This window comes from Montipora capricornis, chromosome 8 (genome assembly GCF_036669925.1).
Source record: "Montipora capricornis isolate CH-2021 chromosome 8, ASM3666992v2, whole genome shotgun sequence".
NCBI lineage: Eukaryota > Metazoa > Cnidaria > Anthozoa > Scleractinia > Acroporidae > Montipora > Montipora capricornis.
In genome coordinates, this window is record NC_090890.1 from 38,290,804 (window position 1) to 38,311,724 (window position 20,921).

Sequence of the window (20,921 nt, forward strand, 5' to 3'; positions counted from 1 at the left end):
ACGATGCCGTTTATGTCTTTTCGGATAAGGAGCCCTGCCTCTCGACACCTTGTTCCGTGGGAACGCCACGCGCACTATAAAACTCTTGGCTGAATATCACACTGTAATTCGACCGCCCCCTGACAGTTTGCTGACCATCGGTTTTCGTTAAAACAATGGTTTGCTGGGTGCTCAGTCTTGCGGGCTCAGAAAACCTGGTTGTGGTCATTGGTCATTTAAGGATTTTTGGAAAATGGCTTTAGCACTCGTTCCCGAGTATCCATGGTTTCGAACAAAATTGAGGGATTGTTCCTGGGGTGGGCAGAGGTGCGTATGGGCTAATTTAGCGAATCACATGGCTTGTTATTCAATACACAGGCTTGACGTGCGGGGCTTGCGCGTATCTATTCTGAGAGATAGTAATAAATTAAAGTCGCGGCTGTTGGTTTCGTTTTGGTAAACGTGGCCCACGTCACAAAGCCGAAGCTAAGAATCGTAAACATAAGCAATATCGTGTCAAGACGTTGCTTTGCCTCAATTAGGTGGAGCAGCACGAGATTGGCTTCCAACAATAGAGTCAACTCGTTTTGAATTCCGCCCCTGACGGAAGGGCCAACGCACAAAGCGTTAGCTCACATTCTCTTTCTCGTTACACACAAGTTATCAACTCGTTGATAAACCGAATTTCGTGTTTCTGTTCTGATCACCCGACGCAGCGTGTCTTTAGAACGTAAGCCCTTCCATTCGTCTGTTTTAAACTTATGTTCCCGGAGGGAAGGAAGAGATTTGAATGTCCTTTATTCGTAAGAATATGGCTCGTTTGCATTCAAATGTAAAAATGCAAAATCCCTGTCCCCATGAGCTGGATCTTTTTTTTCTTACGCCACTGCCAATAAAAAGACGAAGGCTGGTTACCTTTGGCTACTCTTTCTCGGTAATCAAATTCTTTCTTGGCCCATTGTCGTGCATGTTTTTATTTGTGGTGTTTAACCTTTGAAGCTTGTCACCTCGTTATGGTGTGAATCCGAATTTGTTTGGTTAATAGTGGGTGCGGAGTAATTTTTGTCTGTTAAGTATAGAAAAAAAGAGAACCGTATGTATAGGCGAAGGAAGCCAGACCCAGTGGTTAGGGTGGCTTGCCGGAGATCCTGGGTTTAACAATACACCCGTTCTGATTACTCGTCGAAGTCCCTAGATCAAGTCTTCCTCCGCGTGACACAGGCTTCAACCTCCGGGCTAAAGTTTGGATCCTTAACAGTTGTTGTTTCCGTTTCCTCGGTTCATTGTTTGTTGTCACTGTGAGTGGTCACTTACATAATATTTCGATGTAGGTATTATTCGAGTTTTTTTTTTTTACCAGTAACTGTCATCAATTTGTGAATGTGGCTTTCCTCTGCGCGAAAGCTTATCATCTTAAAGCGTCGCCGTGCGTCAGTTCGTACTTTCAGTCTTCAAAGCTCCCAATTTGCTCTTAATTAATGCAATTCACGGTACATGCTTTTTTCCACTATCCGTGCGGTGTTGGTGAAAAATGTTTACGTTTGCCTTGAAAAAGCAACGGTGCTTTAACTTCCGTTTTTGACAAGACTGTCACGTGATCAATTTTGGATGCAAAGCCACGAGGGGATTCTTTTACAGACACTTCACGGCGCCTTTTCCGCATTGCTTTCTTGGAGCACGTCTTCTTGGAGTCACGCTTTGCCAAACTTTACATTTCTAGTGTTGTCCTGACAACTGTCAAGTTCTTGTATTTTTAGTGGGCCGCGGTTTGCTTCCTGAAAACCTTTAAAATCGTCGATCGTGGGCCGAAAGATTTTTCCTTTGCATGAGGCCTAGAAAACCTTACAAGGTACGGACAATTGTTCACGGTAAATACTCTAGTCTTGATGCTCTTAAAGAGGCCATCGTTCTTCATACTTGTTCCGTATAAGTTTGTCTGTTCGTTCTGTTGAGTTTTTCTCCTCCTTCTTTAATTTTTATTTTTACATTCCGTTTAACCCAAAAGCTCTTATGCTTTTTTACACGTATTTTAAAACCACTCGAAAGCGTCATACCGCCACTCGAAAATGACAAAAAGATGAAGCGGTTTTCCATGTATAAAACAAGGTGATGAAAGAAACAGTTTCCGGTGTTAAATCCAGTCTAATTGTGGCAATCCTGACTCGTTACCCCCAAGGTCTTTAAAAACTGCATTTTTTTGATCTTATAAATTTTTCTTCCTTACAACAAAGACTTTTTTTGTTTTTATGTTATCAGTGAGTTCTAAAATCAAGTAATGTTTTCCGAAGGATAAGCTGTAAATTTTTTCCATTTCTGAAAAATATGATTGTAAATTGCATTGAATTTATTTTCTGCGTTCCACCAGCCAAAAGTTCATGGGGAAGAAGAAGTTTCGAAACCTTTGTGTACCTATAGTAAACAAAATATATGTTTCTTTGTTGGGCGACAAGTAATAGTAATTTTGGAGTAAACGTTTCTTAACTAAAATGAGGAAGTAGTCCTATTTTGTTGATGTGGTATTAAATCCCGACATATGTAACTTTTCTTGTCTTGCGTTCTTTGTTCTTTCCAGTTTGTTTGATACTAGGCCAGATGATAATGCTTTATTTACAATTTTGTGGCCTACGGACAGCTGCTATCTAAACGAAAACCCATGAGTGTTTCAAAATAGAGTATTCCGTTCGTCACGCACCAATGTCACCAAGATTATCGACGGTAATGACTGCAAACGAACTTTTTCTACGCTTTAAATTTGTGGGCATCACATCTTTGTAAGCCTCAACTTGTATCGCTACCATTGTCTATAGGGATCACTCTTCTTTTAATTACTTTCATATTAATCAAACGAACGCTTTTTTTTTTCCCGTTGATAAGGAACGAAGTAAGATTGGCAACTTGAATGAAAGGAAAATCTCTTTCTGCCGGGGCAGCTGTCTGTGATCGACAATATATTCAGTTTTAAAGATATAACAGAACTACTTTTATCTATGCAGGCTTCTTGTAGCCATTCTCTATGTGCTCTACCTATATTATTCCCACGTGGCCTGACTCTCTCGTCCAAATTTTCGTGAAATTTCATGACAGACAAAGATCAAGTAAGCTATAAAGGAGTCGAACGGTAGTACTGTAAGAGAGTTGAGACTGCGCGCTTACGGCAAACGTCGAATGTCAGGCTGAATTTTTGCTGTTTGCCTGTCAATGAAACTTATTTGCTATACGCTTAGTGCTTGCCTTTTAGTTACAATGTTCAAGCAAGCACTGAAAAGAGAAGTTAGAGTAATGAACTTTTCATGGTTTAATGACAAGAAGAAATACGCTGTTTGCCTTTAGCTTTTGGCGGCAAGCGCGATCCTAAGTGGAAGTTAAGATCTCATTAGCAGTCCCAATTCGAACGTGCGACTGGTATAATTATGGTGCATCTAAATCGTTATGTACTTAATGAAGGACTGCCTTTATTTGCTACCATGCGCTTCTATTTGTCTGCTTAAGCTCTAAGAAAATATTCTGTGGCTAAGACGCGATGCGATGAATGCTACACAGGTATCCTTAATTTGCACGTATGGTTAAACGGAGCCTTAGTGGCTAAAAAGTGATGCGATGAATTCGTTCACAGCTCGCTTTTTATTGTCAGATTAATAGTGAATTTCACCTTCTTCGACTTTGGTGAAGTGAACGTCAGGTCGTATCTTTTTTCAGTCAATTTTCGAGGGAAGAGGAAAGAATTGACAACGTCAGCTTTAGACGCACTTTTCTGCGAACATTTGATTATATTTTAATTGGTGGTTTTGGTCCGTGATTTTTGAAAGAGGAACGCATGGCTCGAAATCACTTTCATTTAGACAACCTCATATCAGTTTTATGAGGTCCAGCGGCTAGCTACAAAGTGCAGAGGAAGTACAAATGCCATTCTTCTGAGCGGATCTAAATCTGATTCCATCTGTAAACAAGATGTTCGTTTTCACTTTTTCCTAACTAAATGTCTTTTCAGTAAAAAAGAGGGACCGCAGAGATTTCCCGAGTGGACAATTTAGAGCAATAATTTTGTTTCTTGTTTATTCATCCTCGCCAAGGAATTAAACTCGTTGTAAAGAATAAAAAGTATTGGTAGCTCGAATGTTTATGTTTTTTTTTATATTTTTACGGTTGATTGAGTTGTGTTTCACACCTGCTCTCTCGGGTATCCTAATCGCGAAGGCAAAAAATACGAAAAGGTGGCCTATATAAAATCCGCATGAAATGAATCTTACATTCAACCAGTTACTGATGATTAAGAAGATCAACTTGGTATCCAAATTTGTTGGTGCCTCCTTGCTTTTCTATATTCCGGCACCTCCAGGATACAATAAAGCACTCAACGTTACCAACATCTGCCTCGCTCTGTCTTTTTTCTCAGTTTTTCTTTTTTTTCCTTTTTGTTTGCCATAGATTCTTTTGTCCAACTGGAACGTCTTTAATGATTTCGTCCGTCTGATTGATGTAATACCAAAATAGCGGGACCCTCAAAAGCAAGGCACCGCGTGGAATGCCGGCAAAATTTCGACTTTCGTCTATATAGGAGGAGGAGTTTTGGTGTCCCTATATATCAAATCGCCTTGTCACGATAAGAAACGAGACTAAAGAAGGAAACGTCGGTTAATTTCCGTATTTTGTGGTCTGTAGAATGGGGAAACTATACCCTCCCACGTTGTAATCATTTAGATGGAGTCCAAATGAGATCACCGTATTCTTTGTCGATAGCCATATTAGCCGTAAACAATTGTCAACTAACGTCGCAGGTCTACCCCGCGATGCCGTTTTTAAAATCAGATTCAGCTGTTATCCAGTACTTGAATGAGGTCAATTTTCCCAAACGTCGAGCATTTATATCGAGCTAAAAATCTCTAATTCTTTTTTTGAAAGCGTTATCAAGTCTCTAATTGCTAAGAACTTGAAAATCAAAACTGAATCACCGGAAACTCTGTTTAAAAAGCCCTCATTTCGCCTCGGAGAGCCGTGTGTTGCCACGGAAGAAATCACCTGAAGACATGATAACGAAGGTACTTACATTATTAAGTTGTTATCTTCAAGGGTCTTTTAGCTTCCATTTTAATAGTTTTTCTGGTAAAAAAAAACGTACTAGAAAACTAAGGAGCTTTATTTAAGAGTTAAGGCAATTGTTGCTATGTGGTTAAAAAATTGTCCATTTTACTTTTTCATCTCTATCTAAAACATGATGTTATATATTGAACATTTGATGTTAATTACAACACCAATCGTTAGTGACATGTGTGCCAATCATGTCCTTGAATGTAGATAAAGCAAAGAGATTTTTTGTTCGCTTAATTTAGTTGTTTGAAACCTTCGTACAGGTGAAGAGCCTTTTTTTTAAAGCTAATGTCTTCTCATACAGTGGTCTCTAGCGTTGTGTTACAAAAATTACTGTGCTTGCAGTTTTTCAATATTAACGAGTCAAGACACTCTGCGTTCACCCAAGAAGTGACGAATTTACTTTTTGATGAATATTTTCTTGAAATATTTTTCAAATAGAGTTTCCTAAGCTTTTAGTCGTTCGAAAACATTCCTCGTACCTATTTTCAGCTCGGAAGCTCGAGGGTATCTTCAAGCCTGAGAATGCATAAGGACATTACTTGTGCATTTTAGTTTTCGTGAATTAAATCTTTTGAAAAAAGTCTCTTTTGTCGTCCACTTTCACTTTAAGATTTTTACCTTCATCGATTAAGTTCTTTCAAGAAAAACGAAGTTATTTTTAAGGATCCTCCTCAATTCATTTTTGATTATGTTAGTAGTTTACAAATAAACGACACTTTTAAGTCCACCTCGCCTATATACTATTTGCCTTAACGATTCTTTTGTCTAAAATTTTGACGATTCGACTCGTTCAGGTAGACAAGGAAGCCTCGCGCTGAGATATCAATTCAACTGAAATGTGAGTTCTTTTCTTTAATTGATGAGCAAGTTTGGCACTAAATTTGAAACTTTTAATCATGGCAGTAATCTTAAAATTTATTCAGTCGCTCATCATCACAAACCAGGTGATCGAGTTGGTCTGCGAAGTAATTTCCCTATGACACAAGCAATTCATGACGAAAGAAATGGACCGATGAGAATTCATTTTGGAGCACCATTAGGGCAGTTGTGACGTCACCCATATGTCTCGATTTCCTGTCGACGTCTGTTTCATGCTCAACAATGTATTCAAATCAGGGGTCGCGGAGAGGTAGGAGCTGAGGAGGCTGTAGCCCCCACCCCCCCCCCCCCCCCTGCGCCTCCCACTTTTTTTCCTATTTTGTTGTTTTCTCCTAAACCTCTCTCTCTCCCCTCCCCTCCCTTCCCCTCACAATTCCGTGATCCATAACAAAGGTTACCCCCCTCCCCACCCCTCACTTTCAAACGTACTCCGCGACCCTTGTTAATTGGACATGATTCAAAGTGCATTGTTTTGTGTGGTGTGTTAGCGTGCTTGTGTGCAACTTGCTCTGATGCCGCAAAAACGGAATGTTGCGCCCACTAACTCACTCTTGATTAATTTGACTTTACCGATTTATTTTAACTTTTATTTACAGTATATATACTATTCATTAAAAACAAAAACCTTCTTAATTGACTTTCAGCCTGGGGTATGTACTTAGTATGTTTTTGCGTTTTGATGTTATTTAAAAGCCACTGTTTGATAACGCGCTCTTTAGTAATTGTATAACTTTCCGGCAAATGAACGTGGTCTTTGTGTTGAGTTTCATGATTTCGAAAAGCCAAACAGCATATTTGAACCGAACAGTGAAACTGGTCTTGGGTGGGCCAAGTCTCGTGTTTAGTATTCTTTTCGTGACCAACGCATATGTTTTAAATTTTCTGCCCCATAATGGAGTATTTCAGTGCCAATAAAGGTAACAAGCAGAGCGCTTCCCCCACCCCCCCCCCCCCCTTCCTGACCGTCTAAAAGTGGCAATGATCGGTTTCAGGGTTTCAGGGTTCCGTTAGTCCTTCTTACTTAGAGCTTCTCAAGTAATGACTTCCCAGTTTTCAGTTATCCGGCGTTGAAGACTATTCCAGCTTCGCATTGAAGGCTCCTCCTTGGGAAATTTAATGAGCTCATTTACAAATCGATAAATGTTCGCAACGGATGCGGTTTGTAACAAATTAAGGTTTACTACATCACTTAATTAAACGCGAATACCTTTGGCTCCTTTAATGTTAATAATCATGGCTTATGTAAGTTTGTGTCCTCCAGATGCCTCGTGTAAATTTTATGTCTGTTTGTTCCGGCGAATACTTCTAGCATTTGTTAGCATATTTTGGTCTTTTATTCCTCAAACATACAACAGGAGGACTTATCCCAAAATATACTATGGTTGAATAAAGTAGATTCTGGGAGATCTGTGTGAAATCAGACGAAAAAGTCTAGATGAAGGTATGTTAGAATCAAGCCGGTGACGGCTCGCTCTTCAAATATTTGGCGATTTTTGCCATTTCATGACTTCGTAACGAGCTTGTTCAACGTAAAGTACTCAACAAATGGAATTTCTGGTGCGATCTGTTTTGAACAGTTAGGAATGCAAGGTGCATAGATTGAATTGGCGCCAAGTTTGACAGCAATGTCTCCACATGCGTTTGTCTCATTTTCATGCAGTTGATCCAAACATCGAAAAGGTCAATTACCCGATGACAGAGATCAATGGAAAACTATACAAAAAGACTAAATCACTCTATCGTCTGCACGCGATGTCTTTCTGAAAACAACTTTTACCCGGCTCAACTTGGTGAGGATATCAAATTACGCCTTGCTATTTCCAGTGAAACATACTCACTGACTTTGTTCTTTGTCGGACAATACTTGAGTATTTCATTTGTTCAATTAAGGTAATGTCTCTTGATATGTTTAGTGGTGGTTATTATGTCGTAATCAACTTTGTTTCCTTCTACTATATTCAACAATCAAATCAAAGAACTCGTATCGAGCAAATTTTAAAAGAATGGAAAAACCATACTTAAAGGTCTCTCGAAGCAGAGAAGACAACCAACGCATTCAATTCAACTGGTGTGATCCAGGTTTTATAACCCAGGCCTGGCTCGTGTGAGGCGTCTGCTTCAACAACTGCGCAAAGCTGTTTACGTTATCCTTTCTTCCTTTGAGTGGGTCTTTGTTGCTCATTTGGTTTATGGGGGATTACATTTGCAAATACATGTATGCCGTGGGTACAAACCGTTCTCTTCACTTCCACTGTGTTTTTGTCTTTAGTAGCGATCATGTTTGCAAATAGCAAATTGGTTTCCTTCTATCGGTTCAGTTTCTTAACTCTCTCGTTTGCTCACAACTTGAAAACTTTAAATATTAATGATATAGATACAGGTTCTTTGCTCAGTTTACTTTATATTTATTGTGATCTCTAATGCAGAATTTGAGTCGGTGCCGATCTACAAGTGTTTATTCACCAACAGACTCGAAATCTGTTTACCTTCTCTTCTGGGTGGGAATTAAAACGATTGGTTAACTGGCATTCTGAATGAGAGTTATCAAATCTCCGCTATTTTCCAACAATTCAGAAAAAATATCGATTTCGAATTCAATAAGCTAACTAAACTGGTTGGCCCTCAGCTATCAATGACCCCTAATAAAGGATTTGACATGGTAGATTTACCTGCGTGCACCGAAAAGAAGTTTCGAGCCGGTACCCAGTTTGTCAGGGCTAATTTTTTTTTTCTTTTTTGTTTCTCTGTTTCACTTCCTCGCCGACACAGTTTCCTTTAAAAACGAAACTGTTTATCAATGGACCCTGCCTGGAGCACTATCCTCTGAGGCAGGCATTTATACATTTCCCACGTGCAAGGCTGTTAAAACCGAGGCACGTTTTCGCAACCCAAAAGTAGACATCTTTTTTTTTTCTTGTTTGTTTTAATGTTCATGTGAAAATAAACGAGAGTGCATTTTTAGATGATGTAAGACTTGTATCGATCATTTTATCACTCTTTTATTTGCCACGATGGTTTCTTTCTTCTCGTCTCTCGTGACATGCAATTTTACCAGGACGAAGGTTAGAGGTGGAACACGAGAAATATGCCATGAACACCTCAGACAGACACAACAGGATACGTTTGTTGACAAACACGTTCGTTCATTATTTTCTTCTGATTGACAGTTGGATGTATTGCTGACTTTAAATTGTTTTCACAAACCTTAATAAAGTTGAGATATTGTTTCTTCAAATGATATTAATCAAGATGAATTGAACTGAGTAAACGACTATCTGTCAATAATGACAGCAAATGACGAGCGAATTAATTTCCTGGGACATGTTCAATCCCATACTTTGGTGCATTAGAGTTTCAATAATATTTTGAGTAAGACAAACAATGTACTTTCAGTTCTCGATGTCTAACTTTAGTGAGTTTTAGCAACGTACATTCTTCAAATGAATTTAAGAACATCGTCTTTTCCGATGTCCTACCTCCGCAGTTTTCCTAAGTATGAGATATTTTAGTCACAGATTCCAAATGGGATTATCCCAAAATGGGTCGAGTAGATTGCGTGGAATCGCACCTTGGGTACATTTCGGCGACCTTTTCCTCTTGCCGGAAAAAGTCTAATTTTAAGCATACGGATTTCTTGCGAGCTATCTTTTGTGAGTAGTTACGAAAATGCTTTTCATCAACCAGTCGTTAGAAATGCCAGCAAAACCGTCTTTGTCCAATGTTTTTTATTGATGACTTGAGGCAGCACAAATTTATGTCTCTCAGTAAATGTTATTTGTTTTTATTCGAGCAAAACTGTTGCCTTGTTATCCAAATAATTTTAAGATTGTACAAGACATGTCTGTAGAAGAAATGTGATCTTTTGAATCCCACTAAACATCATCCACTGTGATAAGAAATAAATGAAGGAAACGTGAAGAATCACGGAACGAATTGCGCATTTGTTAAAGACCATTTCTGACAAAAAACACGTTATACTTATCCTGAATTAAACTAAAACAAAAGACGCGTGCCTTAATCGGAGTGATTTTGCTTATTTAACAAAGAAATCAACTAAATTGTATGGATGACAAACATATTTCATAGATTGTTATTTGTTGACTTATGATTTTGAGTTCACAATCACAGATCACAGCTGAGCTTTCAACTCCGACTCTCAACTTGAAGAATTATCGAGCCTGTACACGTAACGTTGCCAGAAATTATCACTGATACATCTTTACTGGCTTTAGTGTACAAAGAGTTAACGAACTTTGAAGATGATCAGCATGTTTCAAAATTGTTGAATATTACACAACATTTATCTGATCCGGACATGTAAACACATTACACGAAAAATCGTTTACCACTCTCGACAGATAATGAAGAAAATCGAATTGTTTTATCCAAAGACTCCTTTCTATTCGGAAAAAAAATTCTTTATGATATCAACGGTAAAACGTTCAGCCTGGGAGAAGCAAATATTAGAAAAACTAAGGCGTAGCTGTAAATCAAATGTGAAATTAAAGTGAATGTTGCATGAAATACATCACCTGCTCAGCTGGACGTCTTTGGGTGAGATAAATCTCCAAAAACATGAATAACACTGTAAGAAAATTAATTGACTACTATTTAAAGGCGCACTGTTTGTTTTAACTAAGCGTAGCAAGTGCCAAACAAGGCTCCGGCCCAGTGGACTAGCATTTTTCTCTTCTTGTCAAACGTGCATTTTGTATTGATTAAACATGCTCTTGACTCCTACAAATGATGGTTCCCGTCCCTAATTACAGCGTTATTGAAATAACTGCGCCCGAGGTAATAAAAGATAACAGAGTCGTGGGCATAACCCCGAACCGCACCCAGTCCCTCCTCCTGTAGATAACGAAACTCAAACTTCACATCAAAAGCGGACAACTTCCAAGGATGTAACGTATATCGCCGTCTCACTCTTGGCAAAGAAGTCCTCAGTTCTTTGAAATTTTAAAGACCATTAATATTTCCGCCTTGAGAGAAGATCAAAGGTCATCAGTTATATTGTGGTCTTGCAAAAGCAACAACAGTCATTGAATCAGAAAGCATTTGTTCTAATCACCAAGGACGATTTTTAAATTGCTCTTTACATGAGCCGTTCGCACGTTTCTCTCATGTCGTCGGAATTGTCAAAGGTAAGGTTGTGATATTGTAATCCTCGGGTAATTTCGTGAAGTATCGTTTAATTAAGTATATTTACTTGGATTAAAGTACTTTTGGTATTAGTTCTGTGAATTACTGTTGGGAAGCCGATGTTTTGTCATTATGAACAAGGAGAGAAAAGAAATAAATAACGGAGCAACCCTTTCTTGGAAATTGTGTAGAGTGGGGTGTGAGCCAAGGAAAGCAATGGACAGCGATGTAAAAAAAAAAAAGAAATAACGATCTTATGCTTTTTACAAAAAAATAACTGGTACGGCGTTAAAACTGAGATGTGCACATGCAGTGTATCACTCACTGTCCATGAAGACCGTACCAATTATCATTATTATGATTATTATTATGTTGTTGTTGTTCATTGCTATTTTTCTTTATAATCCTTGTTTAGTAGGTTTTCTGAAGAAACCAGAACTTGATGTTCAATCGATACAAAAATGTTGTAAATTCCCACCAGTTCCGCGGGGTTTTAGGCGTGAGATAGTTGGCTGTTTTCTGCCCAAAACGTCTGCATGCCTCCTCGAGCCTTAAAGTAAAAATTTCCTGCCGTCATAAAGCCTATTTTTGTTCAGCTGACCACGTGATACTTTCAGCGCCGGTCAAACACCGGTTTTTTTTTCCTTTTTCCTTCTGGCTGTATGGACTTTACAAGCAGCCGAAACGGAAACAAGAAATGGTTAGTTTGGAATGTAAAAATAGTGTCGTCTGATTGATTGTTTTGACAAGGTATAACGAAGCTGGAGTCCTAAAACAGCCGGTGTTTTATCCATTTTCGGTGCATGGTTATTAACTTTCCCATTTTGTTTTCAATAATCTTGATACCTGTTCAACACACAGTTTTCTCTTTCAAGATGACAGAAAACAGATTTGTTGAAGTTTTTGTTTCTTTTTTCCTTTCGTGTACATCTGTAATTTTTCGCAAATGGACTTTCCTGAGTAGGCTATTTTTTTGAAGACGTGACAAAAACGGATCGTTTTTTTCTCTTTTCTTTCTTCTTTCTATTCCTTTGTTCTCGAACAGAACGAGCGCTCTTAGCCAAAAGCGGGTCAAAAGCAATTGAAGGAAATGGTTTTTACCCCAGTGACCGTGTATTATTGTGTGAAACCGACACCAATTTAATTCCTAATTCACGAGTTATTCTTACCCTGGGTGGTCCATGCACGTCTAAAATCGCATCTTTAAGGATAATGAGAGGATACGTGTCGCGCAGCAAGTGCAGGTTAACGGAAGCCAATATTTGCTACTATGGGTGTATTACTGATTTTGAACCTCTGTTCGAGAGCCAGTCAAAGTTCGAGAGTTTAGTAATGCTAATGTAAGTTACGACATTCTCTGTGAATTAATTTTCATAAGAAAGACTTCCCACTTGATTTCTTGGAAAATATAACCCTAAATGGACTCGGATATAGCCAATTTATTAGGTTTCTGGTGTACTCTACCCTAAGCAATTCATAGTTAATTACTTGACTCTCTGCCAATGTACAATGATGATCTGTGAGCCGAACCTACACTCCAATTAACAACATGAAATCAAACCGAGTCGTGGGAAAAAAAGGCCATATTAATTGTATCTGTCATGTGATCAGTTTGTTGATTTTCAACTGAAACGTAAAGCTTTTTCCGAAAATCAGGGATCAAAAGATAGCGTACCTATTATTTGTGCCGGTTACGTTATGTATGAACGGGAAGTGTTAGGAAACCACTGTGTCTATATTTTTGCATTAAAGAGAACTATAAAGATAGTTTTTTTGTGTTGTTATAAGTTCAGTTCTTTCGTGAGGTTTGGAAGGCCTTTGGGGGACCTCGTTGACGCCTGTAAATTTCAATTAAACCCGCAACGTAGCTGATATTTCCTCGGCAAATGTTTCCGTATATCATGTCTTCACATCTTGAAACCAAAATTGCACGCGAAACGAGGATTTCTCGTTAAATCGTGTTTTTGTAGACTGTCGTAGTGATTTGATAAAAGGAAACAAAATTACAAGGGATGTTGATCGCAATTTTTTTTTGACATTGTTAAGGAAGGCTCTCTTTTTTGTCTGCAATCTCTGCCCTAAATATGGCTGGAAAAACCGCAAGGTGTTTACATCGAAATTTGATGAACTTGTCACCAAGTTGAGGGGATTTAAAGGTTATTCATCATTGAGAAATTATTTATTGATTGTTAATTGTCGGGAATCAAGTGCCATGTATGTGACTTGCCCATGCAAACAGGGAGACTATCATATCTCCGCCAATTGCCGGCGTTTTTTTCGCTTTGAAATTATAAAGACCGCGAGAGTCTTTAGGTTCCAAAAGAGAATGCGTCCTTCCCTTTAAACGCAAAGTTGAGGCTAAGAGCTAATTTTCAAAAATTTGAAGTTCTGGCTTAAATGATGTCTTTTGTATGATGTTTGGAACAAATATCTGAAATTTAAAGAAACAAGCAGATTTCTTGATTTATCTCCAAATATAGCACTCGCTCAGTGATTGGCCAATGCTGTGGGTGCGGTATTCTACAACAGAGCCTGCTAAATTTCAATTGCTGGGTACAAACTGTAAGTGTAATGACATCTTTTTTATTACCACTAAATTTTATCAGTGGCCTGAGCCTGTTTCGCACCAGTGACACAATCCGAATTGGAATTGAAGATGCAGGTATGAACTTAATTTGGAGTTTAGTAAGTGAGTGACACGTTCGACTTTTTCAACTGGCGCTTGTCTTCACATCGACTCTTTCTGGCCGAAAAAATCCGCACAATACGGACAATAGTTCACGCGCCTTACAGAGTAGCTTTCATAAGTAAAATTTAAACCTTGATTTTGTGCTACTTCCATTCGTGCAAACTGAATTTTGGATCCAGGTTCATTTAGTTTGTTTCTGCGGCAACCCTGGTCAGAAGGCCATGACTACCCTGGTACATTCCTCCAATCAGAAAGTGAGAACCTTGAATTTATCACCGGGCGAAAATGGCCGTGCTACTGAATCGTTATTTATATATATGTATATATATATATATATATATATATATATATATTATATATATATATATATATATATATATATATATATATATAATTGAAACGTGAACGTCATGGCACTCAAATTAGTTTCAATTTGCAAGAAAACTGTCTTGAGTGACTTTGGTCAGAGAAGCGTTGTATTGCTTTCCGCTGTTTTGGTTCACCACTCCCTTGCTACCTCAAGGCACATCTGTGTGGGAAGCTCATTGAACACGTACTCAGTGCGATAAAAATCTATGGCGGTATTATGTGTTCCTGTTTTTAACAGTATAAGAATTGACGCAGGATATGTAGCTTTCGAATAGACAGCGAAGAAGTCTTTGAAGAAAAGAGGACATTTTCTTACCATATTGTAGAAAATACAAAGGCCGTTTAGAAAATAAGAGAGATAAAACTCAGTGGCTTTCTTTTGCCTGGCGGCAAATTGGGGAGAATCAAACTCTTTTGTCATTATCCGTCACATGGCGGTTTTCCTGTTTTCACCGTTGTGTAATGTTAAGCTGCAAATGTCTTTTATATTTTCATCGATATAGGGCTCCTGTATTGAGCATGTATTTCGTATTATCTATTTAATTACTTTCTCATAACTTGGTATCGGTAACATTATGTAATCCTAAAATTTAATTACTTGCCCTTTAGCTTGAGTACTTATTTTCACCCCGAAATGTTTTGAAAATTCTTTTACTTTAATTGGTAAACCCAATTTCTTGGAAATTTCTGTCAATATCGCTCGCCATTTCTGAATCTCCCGAATCACTTTAGCCTAGGCGTGAATACTACGGTTTCTCTCTATCTTTACCAAGGCAACAGTTAAAAATTTAAAACAAAGAACTATTTTCCCAAGCGGCACTATCTATCCCCTCAGAATCAACGAAGTCAACGCTTCGCTCTTCGTTAATTCTTTTTTTTTTTTCCTTGTTTATAATCAACGGCCAATTGAATTGGGTCGTCACCCTATATGAAAATCTTTCACAACGCACAATCCCTTAATTCGTTCTGACGAAGAGGTAACGCTCGAAATCTCAATACGGTGGTCAAATTATCCGATCAACTCATTCGAAACGAAATCTTTATGTGTTCCTGTCTAAAAGAACCCGGTATTTTAGACACTTCATAAATATATATGCCCTTTGTCATGACTTCTTCTCCTTATGTATTGCAGCTATGGTTCCTTGTTATCTCCAGCCTGCTTTTAATGGCGTTTAATTTCGCCGGAGGTGCAACAACTTTCTCTCTTCTACAGAGGACGCCTGACAGAGACTGTCAGCCCGTCAAACGCGACCTCCTTCGACAGCGTCTCGGGAGAGCCTTTAATGAACGCTATATGGCTATGGACAACGAAGATGTACTGAAAAATGCAAATCTCGCACCCTCTGGAGTACTACGCGACTTGGTCACACGTAAGAACGTAACAAGGCGGTCAGTGGAACTTAGTCAGAGCACCGACCCTGCCCAATGGACTTGTCAGACAACGAAGGTCTGGAAAGACCTGGGCTCCAAATATTTTCCTCGTCACGTGAGATCAGTCACGTGTTCAAGTAGCACGTGCTGGTTTAAACACTTCCGGTGTCGACCAAAGCATTACTTAATCAAAGTGTTGAGGAAGAAAGTGGGGCAGTGTTTAAGGGTATACTCTAGCACAGGTAGCCCGAGATTCGAAGACTTTTGGGAACCGGTTGATTATCAAATAACTGTGGACTGTGAATGCGGTCATTAATGATGTAGATACTAAATTAACTTATACTTCTTTGCGAGATGTTAAATTATTAAACATTTTTAAAGTGAGCCAAATGGAGTGGTCTTTTAGGGGTAACCGTAGGGTCTAACGCTGTGTCCCTCTTCTCGGTGGGATTTCAGGGACCCATAATTATTCTCGATTTGTGTCACGGGAGCAAGCAATCATTAGCCGAACGAGTTTTTAAATAAGATTCCGATCCTACGAGTTACCATTGTCTGCTTAGGGTCCAGGCCCTTGAATAAAACTAAGGCTGGAATTGACCTTTTTTCATACAAATGTCAATATTAAATACAATCATGTTATTTACGATGAAGGCGTGATTTACTTGAGAAAAGTGGTGAAATTTGGACCAGAACAATTTCAACGCCAGCCTCACTTTCGTTCAAAGGCCAGGTAACTTAGCACACAACCGTTAAATGGAATATATATAAGGCTTATTATTGGCTGGAGAGGTCTGCTTTGAAGGGTCCATTCGTTTTAAAATAGAGATCTTACGGAACGTCGATGAGAAACGGAGCGTTGGATGACAAGGGCTCTCCGCGCCCTTCACACGTGTTTTGCACTTTTGTACATTTCTTTTACGATACCGCGCTAACGACGACGTGAATAGACCATTGTACAGTTGTGGCTAAGTTACCAGGCCTAGCAATGGAAGCGAGGCTGCCGGGGACCCTGTTTTGATACAAACTTTCATGCTTTTGTAATGTTAATATGGACTACTTAGCGTTACAACAACACAATTTACATGATAAAAGCAGTGAGGTCTGTATCAATGCAAGGTCATCGGCAGCCTCGCAGCCATTCATAGGCTTGGTCGCTGAGCAAACAACTGTAAAATGGCCTGTTGAGGCTATGCAGAAGACGAAGATACATTTTGAAATTGCTCTCTCAACTTCCACGCATCTCATACCAACTTCATTCCTGGACAGTTGCTATGCAATTTACATCTCAAACCACTTCAACTGAATTATCACGAAATGGTTGTAACAACGTGGAGTTATGTTTTCAGATAACGCCCTCATACACCGTGATCGTCGTTCTTCCTTGATCTCTCTCATAACTCTATCTGTCAAAAAACGTTGACATTTAATTTCCTCTCCTGGGTCAGGTTGTTCAAAAGCCGATTAACGCTAATCCCAGATTAGAAATTAACCAAGGAGTTTGTTTCTTTACTCCCAAATGCTGTTCAACTTTACATTAGAGGAAGTCAATCTTGAAAAACAAAAAAACAAAAGGAAAAGACACTTTCACCAAAAAGTTGAAACAAATGAAACAGGGACCGGTTGTTCGAAAGCCGTTTAACTTAATTCAGGATTAGCGTAAACTTTTGTTTCATTTTTTCAACTTTTTGGTGAAAGTTTCTTTTGCTTGATTTTATTTATCGAGATTGACTTCTTCTGATGTAAAGTTTTGCCAAATATCAGCGTTGAACAGCATTTGGGAATGGAGAAATAAACTGCTTGGTTAATTTTTAATCCGGGATTAGCGTTAATCGGCTTTTGAACAACCGGGCCCAGACGTTTACGCTAATCCTGGATTAAGTCAATCGGCTTTCGAACAACCGGGCCCTGGGGCCCATTTCTCGAAAGTCCCGTTAAATTGTTGTCCCGAAAAGCTTTTTGCTTTTTTACTGCCATCCTGTTGTTATACATTTCAGCCAAAGGATCTTGCGAAGTCATAGCAAAAAAGGTGGCAGCAACCGTTCTACTGATCATCCAGAAGTGCCTCCTTCCGGGAACTGGGCAACCCAAATCGAGTTCTTGTGTATACGCATCATCTTTATCAAAACTTATATGCACAGCCGCTCGTCCAAGACCTTTGAGTTTGAGTGAGGCTCCAACACTTGGCTAAGTAGCCTGACTTCTGGCTGTTATACACAATTGTGGTCTCATTCACGCGGAAGCCCTTCAAGCTAATCCTACCAAGCCGACCACATGCTGGAAAGGTCAGACCACTACACCGGGAACTCTGTGCCCTACTCTTTTCGAATAGTGTGTGGGATTTTTAACGTCCTAGAGAGTTAATAAACAAGGGCTGTGAGACGGGACCTCCGGCTTATCGTCCTTATCCGAGAAGACTTGAAAGTCTAACCATTTGCAGATGAAGTTACAAAGGCAGCACTTTCTCCTCAGTTAACCCTCCTCTAACCCTAATTCTGTGGACCCTCGTACCAGTGTACACACGCAGAAAGTAGAATGCAGTTGGAGTCAGTTAAAGCCTACTGTAGGACAAAAGGAGAGAAAAGGCGTAAGAAAGGATGGCCGCAAAAAGTCTATTTGGACGAAAGAATATGGCGACAATGGAGGGGAGAAAGTTATAATGTCACTATGAGAAATTTTTCGGCTTCTTTACAACTTCAATTTCCAACAGATCTCCGATCTCGTGACATAGCATGGCATTAAGAAATTTTAAATACCTTTGGTAGACCGCTAAAATTCTGAGTTTCTGTAAGGACACTCAGGGTTAGGGTTAGGGTTATATCCAAATACGTAGAGTGTTATCAGTTTTGAGTGACGACAACTGTGACGTCATTCAAAAAGATGATCTGGAAAAAGTTTGAATTACATCACACCGCAAAGCAAATACAATCTTGGACAGATTAAGGGAAAATTGAGACCACCCCTCCCCCAAACTCAATGATGGGAAAATGGCGCGTTATGGCCTTCGCGCGGGGGCATTTCCGTTCCATTTTATTCTGTCCACCTCTACTTCAACAAAAAATAACTATAAATTATAGAAAATAACCATTAAGCTGGGCAGACACGAGGGGACACTTTGCGGGGACAAGTTTTAGCGACAAAAAGGTGTGTAGAACACAGAGGGGTGGCATGCATTAGGGTCGTGTAGCGGAGACATGTAGCAGGGACAAAATCACAACATTTGCACACACATGAAAATGTTGCTGGTACATGTCCCAGGGATATGTTGCAACGGCATGTCCCCTCGTGTGAACTGATACTTTTATAATTGTGCAACACAAGTTTGGGGGCCGATGATTTTGACCACGCGACGTGTCCCATGAAGTTCAACTTGGGACACGTCTAGGGGACAAAATCACCCCCAAATAGCCCACTTTTGATGCATTAAAATTCAGTCCTAAACAAAGGCTCTGGGGAACAATCTCATACAAACCTTTGCATTTATTCGCAGAGCCTCCAGATGACGTTTAGGAATGAATTTTAATATATCGAAAGTGCGCTATTGGTGTTGCACAGTTATAAAGGTAGCAGTACGTTCACACGAGGAGACATGTCCCTGCAATATATCCCTGGGACATTCCCAAACTGAGCGATTGGACATCTGAGGATTAGATCTAGGGAAAAATGACGTCAGTGACTTAAAATTTTAGGTTGTAAACGCAGTTTATTATATATACAAAACACGAGTTAAAAATCTGATCTGATTAAATGCATCACCGATAGGCAACCCGATGACCTCGAGATGCGCAGAACGTATGCGCAATAACAATAATAGGCACCGTCCTTAAGTTAAGTCACGTGCATAATTTGATTACCGAGAACTTGTGACCTTGATTGACACTGATTTCAACCTTTGATCTTTAAGCTCTAATTTCTATGTTGGCAAACAATCAGTTTAGTTGAAACGTGAACACTTATGAAATAAGTCTAGTTTTTTTTCAAAGAAAGCGTTTATATCCTAAATGAATAAGTTTAAGAATCGCCTACTTTTGTTTTCAAATTTCGCGGGCGTCACCATCTTGAATAATTGTGACGCGTTATGGTTACCCTATCGTGGTTAGGCAAAAGATCTTTGTGTCAGAACAATAGGGCAACCTAACACGTCACAATTTTTCAAGATGGCGGCGCCCTCGAAACTTTAAAAAGTAATTTGGAATTCTTCAGTGTACAAAATGTTGAAAGGTTGTTGAATGTATGTCAAATAAAATTTAAACTAACTCAAGTATGCTTTAAAACAACATAGTTCTTATTTACCATTGTATAGCTTTGTTTTAGCTTCCAATATTTACCCAACTTCTGTTGAACGAATGATGGTCAAGAATTAAACTATTTGAACGTGCCTTCAATTAAACAGTTAGCGTTGCCTTTTTGTGTTTGATGGAGTGTTCATTATTAATTAAACAATTTAGAATTTACACAATAACGGCTCCGACCTCAGCTAGAGCGCCACTGTATATTTGAAGAGCAAAAGTCACAGCTTTCCTAGCCTTTTCAGGCTCCCAGATAGACAGGAAAGCGAAAACTGCCGGCGAGAACGCGTGCTTGCCTAGACTCATCTCCCACGTGTTTATCGCCCGACGTTCTACTTAACCTCGGAGCCGCTTTCCACGCCTGCGATTTCCATTTCTTTGCCGTCCTCATCGTTAAAAAAAACGACGCCAAAATGACCAAGCCTTAAAGTTCTTGAAGTCCTGAGGAGAACGAAAACACATGACGACAAATTTTGATTTTTACATTTCTACTTTCACTCACATTGTGCACGTTTTAGAAACGGATTGATTCGTAATGCTAAATAAATGATGCGAACGTGTATTTTAGAATGACTTCCTCGTAGGCGTCCTTAGGCTTTGCATAGGTTGCATAATAACCTGCCTCTTTCCCAGGGTTCTAATCTCTTACCATTGGTTACCTATGGCTAACTGTGAGGCCCTTTCAAGCTCCCTTGAAGTGACCCTTCTCGATGACGTTGCTGTTAGCGTTGTTTAGACCCTCTTGTTGCGCTGGAGACTTGGGCGGGTTAAGTGGTAATTTATACTATAAGTATTGAGCTTTAGTCACGAAGATGTCGCAAAAATTCTTTTGAATGGTGGCTTAATTATTACGTGGCAACAGTCATGGCGAAATCGTGAATAACAAATGCCTTGCGTTAGAATCAACATTGATTATGGATGATATTTTATTTGCTCTCGTGACGTCGTAAAAAACGAAGACTGAAAGCGTTTTGTTTTCAAAGACGTTTCTCGTTGTTTGTATCGTAAAATCTATTGCAATATATCTGTTTTTTGACGCAATAGAGCGAATAAAGGTGTGGTTTGGTGGTTGTTTCCGCTATAAAACAGTAGCTATGTTGCCAGTCGTCAACAAGTTC

General features: G+C 39.2%; 1 protein-coding gene across 4 annotated transcripts; it reads left to right on the forward strand.

The window, feature by feature from the left end:
• Positions 1 to 1,798: 1,798 nt before the first annotated feature.
• Positions 1,799 to 15,994, forward strand: LOC138060271 (protein trunk-like). 4 transcript variants are annotated; one of them, XM_068906008.1, is made up of 2 exons: positions 1,799 to 1,828; positions 15,279 to 15,994. In XM_068906008.1, the coding sequence occupies exons 1-2, from the start codon at positions 1,805 to 1,807 to the stop codon at positions 15,831 to 15,833; spliced, it is 579 nt and encodes a 192-aa protein (XP_068762109.1). In that variant the 5' UTR covers positions 1,799 to 1,804; the 3' UTR covers positions 15,834 to 15,994. The 4 variants fall into 4 exon arrangements, with proteins under 4 accessions (XP_068762109.1, XP_068762110.1, XP_068762108.1 ...); XM_068906009.1 differs by lacking the exon at positions 1,799 to 1,828 and adding an exon at positions 4,816 to 5,015 and having other exon boundaries at positions 15,279 to 15,993; XM_068906007.1 differs by lacking the exon at positions 1,799 to 1,828 and adding an exon at positions 10,867 to 11,090 and having other exon boundaries at positions 15,279 to 15,993.
• The last annotated feature ends 4,927 nt before the right edge of the window (positions 15,995 to 20,921 follow it).